Source organism: Coregonus clupeaformis, chromosome 4, assembly GCF_020615455.1.
Source record: "Coregonus clupeaformis isolate EN_2021a chromosome 4, ASM2061545v1, whole genome shotgun sequence".
Lineage (NCBI taxonomy): Eukaryota > Metazoa > Chordata > Actinopteri > Salmoniformes > Salmonidae > Coregonus > Coregonus clupeaformis.
In genome coordinates this window covers 18,626,366-18,646,225 of record NC_059195.1, presented here as the reverse complement: position 1 = coordinate 18,646,225, position 19,860 = coordinate 18,626,366, and the positions used below count along the sequence as shown (strand labels likewise).

Below are 19,860 nucleotides of genomic sequence, written 5' to 3'. Positions count from 1 at the left end.
GGCTTAATTACCAGTGCCTCATCTAACCTTATTGGTATCTATTGAATGCACAGCGAGATGGTCCACTGGTAACTGAGATCATATTCTTCATCTAGCAATGTGACGTCACAGGGAGACCATGCAACCAAACATATCCCAATGTGGATGCATTTACAGTAGATTCTCAATATAAGTTTCTGAGTATGAATTAGATTAAAATTAATAATGCTTGCAGAGATCTGACAAACAATAACATATTATGAAGACTTCGGAATTCCATTGAACAGGCTGTTATTATTACCAACTCAAGTCAAATAAGTAACTGTTGCTTTGAACTCTCTACCACAGTCATGGTGGTGGTGACCACAGCCAACAAGTCAATAACCAATCAATAGTTATAATCATAAGAGGAAGGAAGTGTACTCACGGCTGGCAGAGCTTGACCAGATCATGGTCGGTGGTGGCTGGGGGAAGGCCTCGGATGTACAGGTTGGTTTTACTGAGCTGCTCCCAGCCTGCAGTGCTGGAGCTACTGCTGTTGTTGGTGCTGTTGTTGGTGCTGGGGCTGGGCGGAGCCATGGGGTGTGAGGAGAGGGCAACAGGTGGCTGCCGAAGGGAAACACACAGAATGGTGTCAGTCCAAGACAAAACGACATGTCGGTGCGAAGTGCAAACATACTGGTGTTCCCTGCTGCTAAACAAGAGGGAGAAAGAGAGAGAGACAGACACAGAGAAATAGACTACTCTGAATGAAACAGACTACATTGCCTTGCCACATGGATGCACGGTCATGTGGACATTTAATTGCGCAAATAAATATATCTGTTCAATATTGATTGATGTATATCAGAGCTAGTGATTGCCAGGGAGTAATCATGAAACAATACACGTTTGCATTTCATTAGTGGGTTAAGAAAACGTACTTGGATTTTATTCCAACCCTCAATGCAGCTTTGTCTATGAATCTTGTCTCCTTCATGAGTTACTCAGAGAGATTCTTGATCTGATTTCTGCTGTAGCCATAACAGTATTTTAGTGCGCTGGACCAAAAAACCATCTGTCTTCACCACAAGCATATTGCTGTGGCCAAGCTAAATCTTCCATATTGGTGCATGCTACAAATGAACTGTCCTGATACTCCATCATTTGGCACTGTCGAATGGGTGCCCAGTGTGAAGATTAATATTGAACAGAGCATTGATACATATCTCCTTCAGAAGTCAGAAGTCAGCACAAACTGGGTCCTAAGGGGCCTGCAGATCTGCGCCGATATTGATGTGACACTGGAAGGTTGTGCGTGAATTAGAGAGCCCTTCCCACCAATCCCCTGGTGACTGACTGACTCCCAACCAGGCATGTCAACAACTATATTCCAGCATAGCCTTCCTTCCCATTCCACTGCTACCCCTACACTCACATGCAGACTTAATTGCATTAGGTTTCAGTTAGAGAGGCATGGTGGAGAATGTAACTCAACCTCAAGACCAGTACTTTTGAACACTGAGGATCAGTGTGTTTGGAACAACGATATGCCACCCAATTTCTGCAACTTGCAGAATACAAAAAAATATACCCTCTTCAATCGATTGGAAAGAGAAGAGAAGTTCTGTAACGTGCACAGAAAATGTGTCGACCAGTTCTTCCAGCATTGAATTTCAGATATATTTCCAAGATGCTTGGTCTCATTCAGGGGCTTCATTTCAGCTAAACCTAGGGTATGGGTAAGCTCATTTACTGCATTTCTACACAAAAAATGCAATTTGGAGAACAGCATTGACTCCAGCCATTATCACCGTGTTGCTGTAGCTTCATTCACCTCAGTCAATAGGGGACTTAACATTCTACAAACACATGCCATACAAGGATTAGCTGCCAAGTCAAGTAAAACAGCAGTTACCTAGCCAAAGCCATCTACTACAGCCATCTTTACCTCTGCAATGTGTTGAGAAAAAGTCCTGCTGTTCCCTGCAGCTGCGTCAATGCACTCTCCACAGAAAGGAAGAGGCGATCCGTGAGGTTTCACTCGCCAAAATCTGTCGAAAATAAGCCCAATGTGTTTCTATGGGCTTATTTTGGACCTAAACTTGTTGCCTGTCTTCCCGCCTTTGGGACAACGACTCCCATTGTTAGGGCGGAGACATGAGCATCTCGTCATTATATACAGATCTCTGCTCTCCATAAAGCTAGGCAGCCATACAAACAGCCTTCCTGCCTGCTCCCAGGCGTCCACATGGTCCTAAAGTCAATCCACTAATACTGCTAAACTTCATTTGCCGTTTAATCTGGATTGGAATGATTTTAGTAGTCTATTTTAAATTGGTAGTGTTGAGCTAGGGTATGTCAATGTCAAGAGTACCTCCACATCTCAGAGGAGAGCCCTTGTGTGATTGAGCAAAATGCCATTATAGCATGCTTCCTGTTTGTAGGGCCACAGATGTTTTGATCTGAAAAGCTCGCCCTCTTTCTAAGACTGCTCTGTGTGTCTGACACTGATTTTCACCCCTCCCCCTCTGAGGAATCACAAGAGAGGAAGCTGATGGAATCCCAAGCAATACGTGGTGACAGAATTGAGCAATCGTCACGCTGGACTCAGCCCAAGCAAGACATCTTCTTCTTCTCCGGTTCACATGCCTTCACCACGGAAACCAACTTGACCTGCTGTTTTCAAGACAACAAGGATTTCATTCATTATTTTCCTTCCTGACACAAACAGCTCTTTGCCACAGAATTTTTATGTATGGTTTGAACGTAACTCCTCAAATGAAATGACTACCTTTTCACAAAGGCTTCTGCTATGATGCTACAGTTATCTCTCAGGACTGTCCTAAAGAAATTAACTCTAACGGGACTGTTGGCGTTTGAAGGATCTCTTGAGATTTCCCTGGTATTTTCCCTCTATATGGTGGGAGGACAGATTAAGACATTAATCACCATGCAGTGCATGCTTGAGGTCATAATATATTGGCTAGGGGTTTCGAGACAAGATACAATCTATCTTAATGAACAAAAATGTAAACGCAACATGTAAAGTGTTGGTCCCATCTTTTATGATCCCAGAAATGTTCCATTCGCACAAAAAGCGTATTTCTCTCAAAATGTGTGCACAAATTTGTTTACATCCCTGTTAGTGAGCGTTTCTCCTTTGCCAAGATAATCCATCCACCTGACAGGTGTGGCATATCAAGAAGCTGATTAAACAGCATGATCATTACACAGGTGCACCTTGTGCTGGGGACAATAAAAGGCCACTCTAAAACATGCATTTTTGTCACACAGCACAATGCCACAGATGTCTTAAATGTTGAGGGAGTGTGCAATTGGCATGCTGAATGCAGGAATGAATGTCCACCAGAACTGTTGCCAGATAATTTAATGTTAATTTAATGTTAATTTCTCTACCATAAGCTGCCTCCAATGTCGTTTCAGAGAATTTGGCAGTACGTCCAACCGGACTCACAACCACAGACCACGTGTATGGCTTTGTGTGGGCGAGTGGTTTGCTGATGTCAATGTTGTGAACAGAGTGCCAGTGTAACCACACCAGCCCAGGACCTCCAGATCCGGCTTCTTCACCTACGGGATCGTCTGAGACCAGCCACCCGGACAGCTGATGAAACTGAGGAGTATTTCTGTCTGTAATAAAGCCCTTTGTGGGGAAAAACTCATTCTGATTAGCTGGGCCTGGATCCCCAGTGGGTGTACCTGGCTCACAAGTGGGTGGGCCTATGCCCTCCCAGGCCAACCCATGGCTGCACCCCTGCCCAGTCATGTGAAATCCATAGATTAGGGCCTAATGAATTTATTTCAATTGACTGATTTCCTTATATGAACTGTAACTCAGTAAAATCGTTGAAATTGTTGCATGTTGCTTATATTTTTGTTCAGTATATATACAGGGTCAGTTCCAGTACCATATTTGCAATGTGCAGGGAAAATATATAAGACGTATAAGGTGGAAATATACAGTGGGGAAAAAAAGTATTTAGTCAGCCACCAATTGTGCAAGTTCTCCCACTTAAAAAGATGAGAGAGGCCTGTAATTTTCATAATAGGTACACGTCAACTATGACAGACAAATTGAGAAAAAAAATCCAGAAAATCACATTGTAGGATTTTTAATGAATTTATTTGCAAATTATGGTGGAAAATAAGTACTTGGTCACCTACAAACAAGCAAGATTTCTGGCTCTCACAGACCTGTAACTTCTTCTTTAAGAGGCTCCTCTGTCCTCCACTCGTTACCTGTATTAATGGCACCTGTTTGAACTTGTTATCAGTATAAAGACACCTGTCCACAACCTCAAACAGTCACACTCCAAACTCCACTATGGCCAAGACCAAAGAGCTGTCAAAGGACACCAGAAACAAAATTGTAGACGTGCACCAGGCTGGGAAGACTGAATCTGCAATAGGTAAGCAGCTTGGTTTGAAGAAATCAACTGTGGGAGCAATTATTAGGAAATGGAAGACATACAAGACCACTGATAATCTCCCTCGATCTGGGGGCTCCACGCAAGATCTCACCCCGTGGGTCAAAATGATCACAAGAACGGTGAGGAAAAATCCCAGAACCACACGGGGGGACCTAGTGAATGACCTGCAGAGAGCTGGGACCAAAGTAACAAAGCCTACCATCAGTAACACACTACGCCGCCAGGGACTCAAATCCTGCAGTGCCAGACATGTCCCCCTGCTTAAGCCAGTACATGTCCAGGCCCGTCTGAAGTTTGCTAGAGTGCATTTGGATGATCCAGAAGAGGATTGGGAGAATATCATATGGTCAGATGAAACCAAAATATAACTTTTTGGTAAAAACTCAACTCGTCGTGTTTGGAGGACAAAGAATGCTGAGTTGCATCCAAAGAACACCATACCTACTGTGAAGCATGGGGGTGGAAACATCATGCTTTGGGGCTGTTTTTCTGCAAAGGGACCAGGACGACTGATCCGTGTAAAGGAAAGAATGAATGGGGCCATGTATCGTGAGATTTTGAGTGAAAACCTCCTTCCATCAGCAAGGGCATTGAAGATGAAACGTGGCTGGGTCTTTCAGCATGACAATGATCCCAAACACACTGCCCGGGCAACGAAGGAGTGGCTTCGTAAGAAGCATTTCAAGGTCCTGGAGTGGCCTAGCCAGTCTCCAGATCTCAACCCCATAGAAAATCTTTGGAGGGAGTTGAAAGTCCGTGTTGCCCAGCGACAGCCCCAAAACATCACTGCTCTAGAGGAGATCTGCATGGAGGAATGGGCCAAAATACCAGCAACAGTGTGTGAAAACCTTGTGAAGACTTACAGAAAACGTTTGACCTGTGTCATTGTCAACAAAGGGTATATAACAAAGTATTGAGAAACTTTTGTTATTGACCAAATACATATTTTCCACCATAATTTGCAAATAAATTCATTAAAAATCCTACAATGTGATCTTCTGGAATTTTTTTTCTCATTTTGTCTGTCATAGTTGACGTGTACCTATGATGAAAATTACAGGCCTCTCTCATCTTTTTAAGTGGGAGAACTTGCACAATTGGTGGCTGACTAAATACTTTTTTCCCCCACTGTGGCTCTCTCATGGTGAAACCCAACACTCCAGTAATCCATGTTTATCCTGCACTCTCTGGATGTTTGGGTTTCAGGCATAAATCTCATGGTGGGATCTATAAGGAACAGCAATTTCCATTTCACATCACATTTTTCCGTTCACAGCATTTCACTACCAATGGATATCACAAATTCTAACACTTAGGATATTGTTGCATCCATGTGATTATTCATTCAGCAACACGTCTCATTTTGTGGACAACAATGTTACAATACTAATGCATTAAAAAAAGATGACATTGAAAGTCTGGACACGAAGGTGACATTGAGCAATCTCCTATTGAGTTGGCATCATAACTAAATAGACAGTCCTAGCCTAAAAGACATGAGAAAAAGGAGATAAAAGGTCAAAGCTGACATCCGTTCTCATAATTGACACTGACAGTAGAACCTGATTGAGAATTATTGTATGGATTTTTGAAACATGTCCCAAACATACCATGTATTCAGGAAGCATGCAAGAGGAAGGATCACATGTAATCTCCAGGCTTTCTGTCAAAGAGTGTCACGTCCAGACAGGTCACTTCGCTTTACAAAACAGTCAACTCTTTCATGTGTTTTCTGTAAACTGTGAAGGTCCTTCAATCACAGCCACCTTTTGAACTCATAACAGATGCATCTGGTAGAGAGGGCATGTGGTACTGAAAAGCTTTAACATTGAGAGCATTGGGTGTAGGTTGAGAGCCATGTTGATGTTTCTCATAATAGTCAAAGATGATGTTGTTGGATATTTGTGCTTTATGAAAATGTCTAACACATAATTATCATGTAGTAATTTATAGCAATCCAATGTATTCAAGGGTTTGTTTTAACTTTCTATACATTACTTTCATTCTGTTCCATGTAATAGTGAAGAGAGAGAGAACATTTAATGTATGTTAAACTGTAGCTCATAAAATAATCATCTGATATCATCATCAGGCTCCCAACTAGGAAGTGTGCCACCAGCTCAAGCTATATGTGAAGAAAGACAATCTTTGAGGAGAATGCCAGCAGTGCCCTTGGTTTTCAGTCCCGCGCTAAATCCACACACTCAAGGAGAGAAACTCCCTTTTCTGCAGGACTGAAAGCCTGTTTGTTTTCATTCATCTGCGTGCCTATTGAGCACCATGAGGGAGTGTGATGGGGAGAGCCCAGTGTCTTATCAGCGTGCTCCAGACCAGCACAGCCCGTCATATCCGAGCTGGAAATACACTGGGCTTCCAGTAACACAGGCCTCGCCCTCACAGCACTATCCAAGCCCTCAGCTAAAACTAGCCTCTTATTATGACATCAGTCTTGAATAATCCTGAATATTAATAAGTCTTCAACACCATCAACAGTTTCATTATGTCAAAAATGTTATTTTTTTCACTTTGCATACATTTTTCATGTGAAACAGCAAACTACAGAGGCACATCATATTTTCCATGCTATCATTAAATTATCACAAGGTCATTCCAATACATTCTCCATGACCTCAATGTTATCTGGGTGGTTTATTACATTGTTATAGGTTTTGAAAAATATGGGATATAGGATGGTTTCTATAGAATCTTTACAGCCTAGCGGTTAAGAGTCTTGTGCCAGTAACAGAAAGGTCGCTGGTTCAAATCCCCGAGCCGACTAGGTGAAAAATCTGTCAATGTGCCCTTGAGCAAGGCACTTAACCCCAATTGCTCCTGTAAGTCCCTCTGGATAAGAGTGTCTGCTAATTGGCTAAAATGTAAATATAAAGTGCCAAATATCAACATTGGTAAGGCACTTCTACTGAACTAGTTCTACATTGGAACACACAGTAGTGAGGACAAGCTCCTGAATCTCCAAAGTTTAAAGGTAAAGGGGGATTTCAGAGTCTCTTGAGAATGCCTTCACTTCTCTATCACGACATATAAAATTAATTGAATTTGATAGCATAAACTATAATATATAAACCATAAACTAAATGAATTGTTGATTAAAATCCAGGTCAAAGAAAAGGTTGATGAGTAGCTAGATTGAATGCACTGTTAAAGGGCTAAATACACTGACATCAGGACCAACCATGGATATTCTTACAAAATCATTGAATTAAAAAAGTAGCAATAGCCTACTAGTTTACCGAAAGAATACAACGACAATACAGCAGTTTCAGAGTAACCCACTAATACTATATGAATATAAATACTTTTAAAATGCCTAGTGAAATTCTGTTGACAAATTAAAACTAAACTTTCTGTTCCTCAATTCTCTCTGGGATTAGCCTATTTGTCACCATAGGTTGATCAAAAAATACCTGTTTTGCGACTTCAATGAGTCAGCTTGATGATGAGGATGAATGCCTATTCATACATTTTGAATAATCAAATAGGCTATTTACCTGCTTACGATACGGAGTCCTCAATGGGTTGCAAGAATTCGCAAAAATCATAATCGGTTTCCAAAGACCCAAGATAGATTGTTAACTAATTTATGTCGAACTACTTGTATCCAATGGCTGTTTAGGTGAAGTTGTAAATTTGACTAGCTACATAGATGTGTTTGTAAAAAATCGTCTGTTTACTATACTAAAGCAAAGACTACTAGGCCTACTATAGGCTACTGTAGGCCTATATAGTATACTGTATTTGACATATAGTATCATATACTACCATAAAATACAGCGATGTCAACGTATGCGCGAATTAGTCCGAACTTCGAGTATCCAACCCCGTGTCTTGAGTTCATTGATTTGTATTGAGTCCCCCCGCAGAACGCTCCTCATTAGTTACCACAGCCATAAAGTCATAAACCCCGCCTGTTTCTACAATTTCTCTTTTTAAAATGTTATTTTAAACCTAACCTTAACCACACTGCTAACATTATGCCTAACCTTAAATTAAAACCAAATAGTGCATTTTTGATTTCATGTTTTCTTTTTTTTTACGATATAGCCATACTTTGTGGCTGTGGTAACTAGTGGAAATCCGCAAAAAAGACCCTGCCAGGGTGGAATAAACCATTCTTCTATCCGGTATAGGGATGATGACTTAACTGGATAACATGAAAACAACCCTATATCATATTTCTTCTGCAATTTTCAAGAATATAATATACTACAATACAGCCTATGGAAGATGTAAATGCCAATAGCTGGCCAATAGATGGTATAATTGAATAATAGGTCTATACAAGAGACATTGTTACAATGTTTCTTTCCCCTTTCACTACTCTTCCTCTAGTCTGGAATGTACACCAAACATTCCTACAAGGTTCGCTACCCGAGTTCAATGGGACGTCCCTACCTTAAACTCTAACTCTAACCTGAAAGTAATTCCCAACCTTTACCATAACCATAACCTAACCCTAACCTTAACCCTTACCTTAACATTTTTAAACTTCAACTTCAATTGGGTAGGGACGTCCCGAGGATCCCGGATAGCAAGGACCACACTGTACGAACATTAGATAGTTAAAGGAACAGGACGATATTTTTGACCGAACAGGACCCATATGTTATTACAATTTACATTTTAATGAAATTGAATGTTCGCAGCGCAGGCCACACCATAGTACATTCAACTAAAATGATTTAATTGTTATGAAGATAAACAACACTGAAACAAAAAGGCAATTGAGGGTTAAAGCCATAGGACATTTATAACACAATAATAACACAAATTAACTCCTTGAAATAAATATTATTCAGATTGATAAAAGCAGACAAAAAGAGCAAACACATATAAAAATACACATGGGAAAATGAAATTGAAAATATATATAACCAATTGAAAATGTTAAAATTTGAACAGTTCTAATCTAGTAATTTTTTACAAAGTCTAGGGATGCTATGGATGGGGAGTACATGTGCAAAGAGACTGCATGCAACAGTAAAGATCGAGCCACTCTTCAGCAGAGATCCGAAATTGTAAGTGATAGGGTGACCCAGGTTTTTATTATAGCAAAACATACACTCAGAGGCTGCACTAGGCTATGAATCAAAACACATTCACCCGCCAGTCTCAGTCTCTGATTGGAAAAACCAACAGTGGTGGTGAAGTCAGAATGTGAATTCATGCTGACCTTCAGTGGTCGTTGCCTTTGTGGTCACCTTTTTGACCTATTTCTTGTTCCACCATGCTCTTTCATTCACCTGGCTTGTTGTCATCCTTTACAGAATACATCCTCCTTTCTCCAAGCTGCATTTTCTGTCTTTAACTAAATCTATTGGTCATCATTGCATCAGCAACTCTCAATGTAATTCCATGGTGGGGTTGAGTGGTAATTCTTTACCCACTGGGCACAGTGTCAGAGCTCACCCTCAGCATGCATTTTGTGTCAGGGGCTTTGAACCAACTGCTAATAAGATTATGCAACATCTGGTCTTTTGACCACTGCAAACAGAGCAATGTCAAAATTGGTCTAAAACCAAATCAGCCAAAAAAAACAAAAAGCCAATCACAGTAAACTGTTTCCTTTTGGTTTCAGCATGGGCTCACTTTAAACCTGAACAATAGAGATGATCTACCAAAAGCTCCAATGAATCTTTCCTTCCTATTTTTTTCTTGTTGCATTTTTTTAGGTTTCAAAGTGATACTAGTATACTGATTTTGAAATACGCAAACATTTTAACATATGGTTTCCTAAAAGACACTACAGATAGAGTCATATATATAGAGCATATAGGGAGGTCCTTTGGGCCACCATTAGGTGCCAATAGGTCACAGTTAAAGGGAACAGAAAGACCTGAATCAGCACTCTGTGGAGGTCACTGAGTGAAAGGGGACCAGGGTGGGGAGTCAGTGGAACTATCCCTTTATATAGGAGTCAAAGGTACATATGTTAACCTGTTTATTTTAACACGTCTACTGCACTGGCGGTCGGTGCCGTTTAAGATGAGGGAGGACAATACTTTTTTTAATGAGCATGGCCTTATTTCTATTACAGCATATTGGATGACTGTCATTCATATTCCATTCACCCAGTTTAACATAGACAGGTTTAGGCTACTACATGATACAACATTTTTCCCTATATAGGAGGTTGCACCCTAGCCTATGAATTCAACGTACAGTTGAAGTCGGAAGTTTACATACACTTATGTTGTAGTGATTAAAACTCGTTTTTCAACCCCTCCACAAATGTCTTGTTAACAATCTATTGTTTTGGCAAGTCGGTTAGGACATCTACTTTGTGCATGACACAAGTAATTTTTCCAACAATTGTTTACAGACAGATTATTTCACTTATAATTCACTGTATCACAATTCCAGTGGGTCAGAAGTTTACATACACTAAGTAGACTGTACCTTTAAACAGCTTGGAAAATTCCAGAAAATGATGTCATGGCTTTAGAAGCTTCTGATAGGCTACTTGACATAATTTCAGTCAATTGGAGGTGTACCTGTGGATGTATTTCAAGGCCTACCTTCAGACTCAGTGCCTCTTTGCTTGACATCATGGGAAAATCAAAAGAAATCAGCCAAACCCTCAGAAAAAAATTGTAGACCTCCACAAGTCTGGTTCATCCTTGGGAGCAATTTCCAAATGCCTGAAGGTACCACGTTCATCTGTACAAACAATAGTATGCAAGTATAAACACCATGGGACCACGCAGCCGTCATACCGCTCAGGAAGGAGACGCGTTCTGTCTCCGAGAGATGAACGTACATTGGTGCGAAAAGTGTAAATCAATCCCAGAACAACAGCAAAGGACCTTGTGAAGATGCTGGAGGAAACAGGTACAAAAGTATCTACAGTAAAATGAGTCCTATATCGATGTAACCTGAAAGGCCGCTCAGCAAGGAAGAAGCCACTGCTCCAAAACCGCCATAAAAAAGCCAGACTACGGTTAGCAACTGCACATGGTGACAAAGATCGTACTTTTTGGAGAAATGTCCTCTGGTCTGATTAAACAAAAATATAACTGTTTGGCCATAATGATCATCATTATGTTTGGAGGAAAAAGGGGGTTGCTTGAAAGCCGAAGAACACCATCCCAACCGTGAAGCACGGGGGTGGCAGCATCATGCTGTGGGGGTGCTTTGCTGCAGGAGGGACTCGTGCACTTCACAAAATAGATGGCATCATGAGGAAGGAAAATTATGTGGATATATTGAAGCAACATCTCAAGACATCAGTCTGGAAGTTAAAGCTTGGTCACAAATGGCTCTTCCAAATGGACAATGACCCCAAGCATACTTCCAAAGTTGTGGCAAAATGGCTTAAGGACAACAAAGTCAAGGTATTGGAGTGGCCATCACAAAGCCCTGACCTCAATCCTATAGGAAATTTGTGGGCAGAACTGAAAAAGCGTGTGCGAGCAAGGAGGCCTACAAACCTGACTCAGTTACACCAGCTCTGTCAAGAGGAATGGGCCAAGATTCACCCAACTTATTGTGGGAAGCTTATGGAAGGCTACCCGAAACATTAAACAATTTAAAGGCAGTGCTACCAAATACTAATTGAGTGTATGTAAACTTCTGACCCACTGGGAATGTGATGAAAGAAATAAAAGCTGAAATAAATAATTCTCTCTACTATTATTATGACATTTCACATTCCTAAAATAAAGTGGTGATCCTAACTGACCTAAGACAGGGAATTTTTACTAGGATTAAATGTCAGGAATTGTGTAAAGCTGAGTTTAAATGTATTTGGCTAAGGTGTATGTAAACTTCCGACTTCAACTGTAGGTGCACACAGGTTGAGAGAAAGATTTGAGGTGACAGACAGTGACACATGGACAGACAGTGACACATTCAATACCGCCTTGCACACTCTTGCCTGCATCTAGCTGACCTAGGGTGTAATCATTAGTCCAACAGTTGCAAACGAGAGTTTCCATTGGACAAATTCAGGTATGTTTATCCCCATTTCGTTCCGTTTGCTTCCGTTTAAGAAAAAAAAAGTTTTCAACAAAATCAGCGGAATGGATACACCCTTGATCACACGCAAACAGTTCACTTTCATAGCCACATACAAACAGCTCAATATATTCCTTCTTGCATCTATACGCTCTCCTCCTCTCACCTTTTCCCTTCGCTTGTGGACTTCAATGCACAACACATCAACTGTCTGTGACCAGGCGAAAAAACCTTTCCAAGCCAAACCTTCATACACTACATGACCAAAAGTATGTGGACACCTGCTCGTCAAACATCTCATTCCAAAATCATGGCCATTAATATGGAGTTGGTCCCCCCTTTGCTGCTATAACAGCCTCCACTCTTCTGGGAAGGCTTTTCACTAGATGTTGGAACATTGCTGCGGGGACTTGCTTCCATTCAGCCACAAGAGCATTAGTGAGGTCGGGCACAGATGTTGGGTGATAAGGCCTGGCTCGCAGTTGGCGTTCCAATTCATCCCAAAGGTGTTTGATGGGATTGAGGTCAGGGCTCTGTGCAGGCCAGTCAAGTTCTTCCCCACTGACCTCAACAAACCATTTCTGTATGGACCTAACTTTGTGCACGGGGGCATTGTCATGCTGAAACAGGAAAGGGCCTTCCCCAAACTGTTGCCACAAAGTTGGAAGCACAGAATCGTCTAGAATGTCATTGTATGCTGTAGTGTTAAGATTTCCCTTCAATGGAACTAAGGGGCCTAGCTCGAACCATGAAAAACAGCCCCAGACCATTATTCCTCCTCCACCAAACTTTACAGTTGGCACTATGCATTGGGCAGGTAGCGTTCTCCTGGCATCCGGCAAACCCAGATTCGTCCATCGGACTGCCAGATGGTAAAGCGTAATTCATCACTCCAGAGAACGCTTTTCCACTGCTCCAGAGTCCAATGGCGTCGAGCTTTACACCACTCCAGCAGACGCTTGGCATTGCGCTTAGGCTTGTGTGCGGCTGCTCGGCCATGGAAACCCATTTCATGAAGCTCCCAACGAACAGTTCTTGTGCTGACGTTGCTTCCAGAGGCAGCATGGAACTCGGTAGTGAGTGTTGCAACCAAGGACAGACGATTTCTACGCGCTACGTGCTTCAGCACTCGGCGGTCCCATTCTGTGAGCTTTTGTGGCCTACCACTTCGCAGCTGAGCCGTTGTTGCTCCTAGACTGCAGAAGAGGACGGAAGCTAGCTGTCCTCCGGCTACACCATGGTGCTACCCTACAAAGTGCTGTTGAGGCTACTGTAGACCTTCATTGCAAAACAGTGTGTTTTAATCAATTATTTGGTGACGTGAATATATTTTGTATAGTTATATCTAAAAAGGATAACTTTTGAAATGTTTCACTATTTTAATTTTTATGAAATTCACTGAGGAGGATGGTCCGTCCTCCCCTTCCTCCTCTGAGGAGCCTCCACTGGTCTACTGCTTTAAAGTTATTACATAAAACATATAGCCAACTGTAATTGTTATTTCTTGTGAATGCATTTATTTCCCTTACGCTTCATTCATAATTTTCTTTAGGAATTGATACTGACAGTGAAATAAAAATAAAGATTTGAGCTGCTGCTCTACGGACTTAAAGCAACACTTTCTGTTTTCATGAGGTATGACAAACATCTCACCTATGAGTGAACCTACAATCACAGAAAAGCCTGCGGTGAGATCCGATCTCACACGGCCACAAATCAGTTATTTTAAGCAGGCTTGTTTTGACATGATACAGCTGTCTCTGCTGAATCGGCAGAACAAACAAATGATCAGGAAGCAGACCCCTCCCCTGCAGTGTATACCTTTCAATTTCGTTCTGGCTCTATGCCAGACCAAACCCTACAGACATCAAGGCTCTTACACAGAATCTAGCAGCTTGCCTAATAGATGACAACTATACACACCATTCCAGTATACATGCACATTTATGAGAACGGTATACATAAGACTGCAACACCCTTTGCAGGTAAGGAAATCAGCTACTTTGTCAGTTAAAAGGAATCAGGCACTCACAGCACATAGAATCATAAGACTGCCCTCCGTTTGTCTCGAGACTAACACCAGCTATAAGGTTTAACACAACAATACTTCCCCTGAAAGGCTGACATCTCTCTTCCATCCATTTCCTTCCTCTCCGTTAGCTCACTCAGAATGAGATCCAGCAATACCACAGAAACCTGCAATTCAAGTGGAGGAAAGAGAGTCCCAACAGTACCAGGAAGTCTTTACAAACAGCTCTGTGTATTTACCTTCCTGTCTGGATGGAAGGGGTGAGTTCGGGGGCCAAAGCCCCACTGATGCAGCGACAGAATCATTTTCGACAACTCCCAGCGCGTTAGAGTGGAAACAAGTAAGCCACAAAGACAAACGTGTGTGTGTGTCACACACAGGAAGACAAACAACAAGTATTTGAGGCATGGGGGTGGGGTAGGAAAGCTCAACCTAAAGTTCTCATTATCCAAGATTGGGAGTAGATGAATGGAAAGTATTTCCATACTTCCAAATTCATCAAATTAAAATTATATTATGATAAGTCAGTTAGGAAAATCTCACACAAAATATTATCAACGTATTACATTAGATTAGTCTCAAAGGAGACTGCAGGCCATCAGGTGTATCAAATTGCAGAGACAATTCAATAAAAGCTTTTAGAGTGGATGCTACACTCATGATAATGTTAGTCTTGTAACACAAACTTTTACTTTTGAAAAACAGCGCTAAAACTACACAAATTCCTGATAATAAAAATGTGAATCAATCTTAGTTTTGACAGAAGTCTGCACACAGTTTTTCAATGATAAACGGAGAGGAGCTTGGGCAGGACATGAAAGGGTTAACATGCTGTACTGTAGATCCACATGACCAACAGCACTCTGCCCATCTGTCTCCAGCACTCACTGGTCATGTGATGGCAGCACCAAAGGGATGTGTTCATCTGGCAAGTGATCTATGTTTGACTTACAGCACAGAGGGATTGAATATCAAACACTGATGTTTTGCTGTCAACAGCACATTGCTCAATGAGAGAGCTTTGGCTTAATTGTTGGTCAGTTGAGAGGGGTTATAATAGAACATTGCAAACTCACTTTTCACGTTTTTTTATGTGTCATACTGAAGGACACGTTCATATTTGAAGAATGTTTGTAAGAATTCTAAGAATGTTTCATCTAGTGCACAAAATTTAGCAATGACTAAATGTAGAGCATGCAATTTATTCCAAATGGGAAAAGATATATTTTAATTTCATACTATTGTGGCCACAAATTATACCTTTTTTATTTATTGTTTTACTGTGAAAGCAAATAGTGAACATTAACTAACCCACATCCATTCTCTGATATTCAGTTGATTATAAGCAGAAATATTTAATATCCATATTGCAAAAAAATACATGATTGGCATGAATGCACCCATTTTCAATAATCTTTCCTATTCTCCATTTTTCATAAATAATTCAAGAAAGGGGAAATTGATTATCAATTACATAGCCTGATACGAGATGTTTATTGGCTTTCCTCATAAATAAGATCTGTTCTCATGAAAATATATAATAAGGGCCTTGATGAGAAGTGAAAATTAGAGTTTGTTCAACTCTGACTACCCTCTGCCTCCATAATAATTGTCTTTGCAAAGTTAAGTTAAGTTAAAAATAACATAATTGCAATATCCTGCTACATTACGATTGAAATTATAGCCGCCGTTGCTTTATTTAACTGCATACTCATTTACATTGTTTACACGAGAAGCAATGAATAAGACATGATTACCTTTATGGCCCACGTGTTATAAAGGTAATCATGTCTTATTAATTGCTTCTCAGGGGCTTTTCAATGCATTCTCTCTTTTTATGAAAGAGCCTCTTGGCAGAGAGAGCATTAATAGCAGGGTGGGTATTATTGTGCACTGGGTAGGCCCTCATTTTGCTCATGTCAAAAGTCGCCAAGAATGAGAATCATAGGAGCACAATGGGTGCTCTTTCAGCCCTGCGCCAACATAAAGAGCAGCACCTCTGTGCTGTTCAATTGTATACATTCCGCTGCCAGGCAACTCTTCAAACGTTATTGTAAACATTGTATAGGGCTTTTTCAGGCTCAGCATAATGCCATTGTTCACAGTCTCTGTATGTAATGTCCGATGGCAGTTAATGTGCTCACTTTCCATTGATTAAAGGCTTGTGTTGACAACAAATAAGATTGTATTTATTTAATTGGTTGAATACTGTGCAGGACTGGGAGCTGTGAGGATTTTAATAATGATTAAACTTGTAAAAGCTTATTTCATTCAATGTAAACTCTTCTTCAGCAGTAAGGACCATCTGTTGTTCAACTGCAAATCTGTGACCCCCTAGTCTAGTTATTCACTCCAATACTGGATCACTCACATAGATAGATTACACTTGCACTGACATCAGTGTTCAAGTACTCGGTTATGAATCTAAAAGCAGCCTGTTCTGCGTCACTTCTATTCCTCAATCAAAGTACAGTAGCTGGCCTCCTGCTGAGACAGAAAGTTGCTTCGAAAACATGCTCCAATTTTCTGTGCTTCGGCAATGCTTTTCATTCCTGTGACAGCATCTTTTATACAAATTGACAAAAACAAGAACCCAAACAATGAATAATGCAATATTTATGCACTGACTGAATGTGATACAGCTCTTCTATACAAAATCAATATCACAAAAAAAGACCATACGATATCAATAAATGTTAAACGCTTCAAACATCAGATATACACCTAAATAGACGGCATGTTTACAGCCATGGAGAGAAATCTGTGCCAGGCCCCCGCAATAAGATAATAATAAATTAATTTGGATCCCAGCAGAGAGGCCAGCAGGACACAGCAGGACAGTGATAATGTAAACCACCATGTCAGTTATCCACAAAGCAGGGCCCTGTTTGAAGCGGACAAGTCACTTCTCTATTAAGGCCACCCTACACATATCTGGTGTGTCATAAAACAAAGTGAATGGGGCCACATCCCTTTCCATGCGGAAATCAAATGAATGGCCCTATTCTTGAATCAAATTCAAAGAATGACTCTTTAGTCAATGGAAGAGTGGGATTAGAAGGAAAAAACAAGATGAGTAAAGGCAGCATTTTATGACTAAATGAGCATAGATGCAACAGCTATGAATGCAGGTGATATTTTGACTAACTTTTGCAAATAAGCTAATACTTTCTCTTCAAATGATTTCCAAATGATAAATAAACAGCCCATGCATTCATAACACAGCTATAATAGGCTGTGTTGCTAACACAATGTCATTCAAAAATCCTGTTTAATGTCCTTTTCATTGGATCGACACACTCAGATGTCTATCCCTGTTTGAAAACATATCCGCATTTTACGGTTGCATACTAAGTAGCCTGTCATTTAATCCAGCCAAGCTGAATAAACATGTATAGGAGCCTCTTGATGATCATAGCAGATGCCTGTAAGTCAACTAAGGACTGTCAGTTGACCCCATACGCCCTCTGATTTTCAACACATAATTTATTAATGATGCTCTAAAGAATTCTATGAAACCTGACTTGCGCTCTTATGATCATGAATCAATACGAAATAGAATATCAAATACTACATAAACAATTAATAATAGTTGAATAAATTGGGTTAGGAGATGTTATCTTCATCTAATACTTAAAGGTCCAATGCAGCTGTTTTTATCTCAATATCAAATCATTTCTGAGTAACAATTAAGTACCTTAAAATGGTCAAAAAGAAACCAAAATAGCTTCTTAGCAAAGAGCAATTTCTTAAGCAAGGATTTTGCTAGGACTGTCTTGGAGTGATCTGAGTGGGGAGGGGAAAACTGAAAACTAGGTGTTATTGGCAATGAGGTTTGGAAGTCTCTTTCTTATTGGTCTATTAACTAATTTACTGCCTGGTGATGTCACCAGGCAGGCCAAAACCCTCTCACAAAAACAGGCTCTTACACTAAAAGGGCATTATCATAATTTTCACAGTTTCACAGTATTATTCCAACCTCGTAGTGTGGAAATATATATAAAACACAGGAAAATCACGTTTTTTGACTGCACTGGGCCTTTAATTATACATGGCAGTGTTTAAGGGATTTGGGAATAACAGTAATCCTATAAATTGAGTGTCCTTTCTATTAGCTAACCCTGGAGAGCCACAATCTGCCCAATGTAAATCCAAATGATCCAAGTCAATAGTAACAAATAGTAACAACAAATCTGTATGTCAGAAGAGTTTGACAGGTGTTGAGATGCACTAAATAGCCTACAGCATTCCATGGTGCTTCAAGTCATAAAATAATCTCAATATATTTTCCTGAATAGGCTAAATATGCGTTTCAAATTACATAAACATAACCCTAACGAACAAGAAATCTTACAGCCAAAATCCAGTTCCACAATCGGGGCAGATTTTCTTTTCATTGTCGAATCTAACCGCGCATTGATCATTTTACAATGTAGCCACTTTTCAAGTACATAGAACACTGTTTTACTTTACCTTCGCTTGCAGGTATTGGGGGTAGTAATAGGAGTACTGGGTGTACATCTGTTGTTGCCACGCTTTTCCCATGAATATAGAAATATGAACTAGTCGCGCAAGAACTGAAGGTTACTTCAGTATTTCCGTCTTTTCCGTTTTTCCCAAAGTCAATTCTCTCGTTGGGGCGGGAGACCTCACCCTGGAACCAAACAGCGAAACAGTGGAATGTCCCAATGTCAGCCAGCCTCCGCGCAAGCGAACTGCGTTTCTGCGTGGGAGTTGGACCTGCTTAGGATAATGGGCTCTCTCTGGTGTGTGTACATTCTGACTGGAGCTAAATTGGTCACCGCAAATGCTGACCAGTTGGCTATGCATGAAACCTCATTCAGAATAGTTTAAAGACAACAGTTTTATGAATTTTGATAATACAATTTGTAGTTGAAGATACAATAAGGAAGTTTTAGTCAATGATGAATTGGAATTCCATAGGCCTACTCTCCAGACATCAGTCTCAGATGTTGGACAGACACTCACCTTTGCACCAATAAGGGAAGGATCGACATTTACAGAATGGTTACTTAGAGGAAAATGGGGGAGGGTCATGCTTTTTCAATTTCAGTCAAGGGGAGGGTTTAGTTAAGTGATAATTCCAGAGAAGCCGGTGTTTGGAGGACATAGTGAAACAGGTGTTCATCTCCAGCTGGCAAACCTTGCCAAAATATCCTCCAAACACTGGCTTCGAGGGCATTATCACTTTTATACAAAGGGTTACCTACATATTCAAATAAAGATAGACATATTTTCATAAAAAACGTTATTTGATTAATTTATTCATACTATCTAATCCTTCCACAAGATATAGTCCCGACACAAATCTAGACTGCAAACTACCTGCACTTAGTTTAATATTTTTTCAGTTTAAATTTCTTTGCATATATCCTAAAAATGATGCCAGCTGATTCATGATTTCGACTGGCTGAGAAACACTGC

General features: G+C 40.5%; 1 protein-coding gene across 8 annotated transcripts in view; it reads right to left on the bottom strand.

The window, feature by feature from the left end:
* LOC121551970 (RNA-binding motif, single-stranded-interacting protein 1) overlaps positions 1–19,128 on the bottom strand; it is a 52,652-nt gene extending 33,524 nt beyond the window's left edge. The window contains exons 1-2 of one of the 8 annotated variants that reach the window (XM_041864698.2): positions 18,889–19,128; positions 407–585 (exon numbers count right to left, since the gene is read on the bottom strand). In XM_041864698.2, the coding sequence (XP_041720632.1) occupies positions 407–585; positions 18,889–18,960 (251 nt within the window). In that variant the 5' untranslated portion in view covers positions 18,961–19,128. Of the gene's footprint in view, positions 1–406; positions 586–1,909; positions 2,126–7,921; positions 8,350–14,654; positions 14,739–18,888 lie in introns of those variants that run through there. The other 7 variants (XM_041864656.2, XM_041864663.2, XM_041864671.2 and 4 more) reach the window with 7 other exon arrangements.
* Between the last annotated feature and the right edge of the window lie 732 nt (positions 19,129–19,860).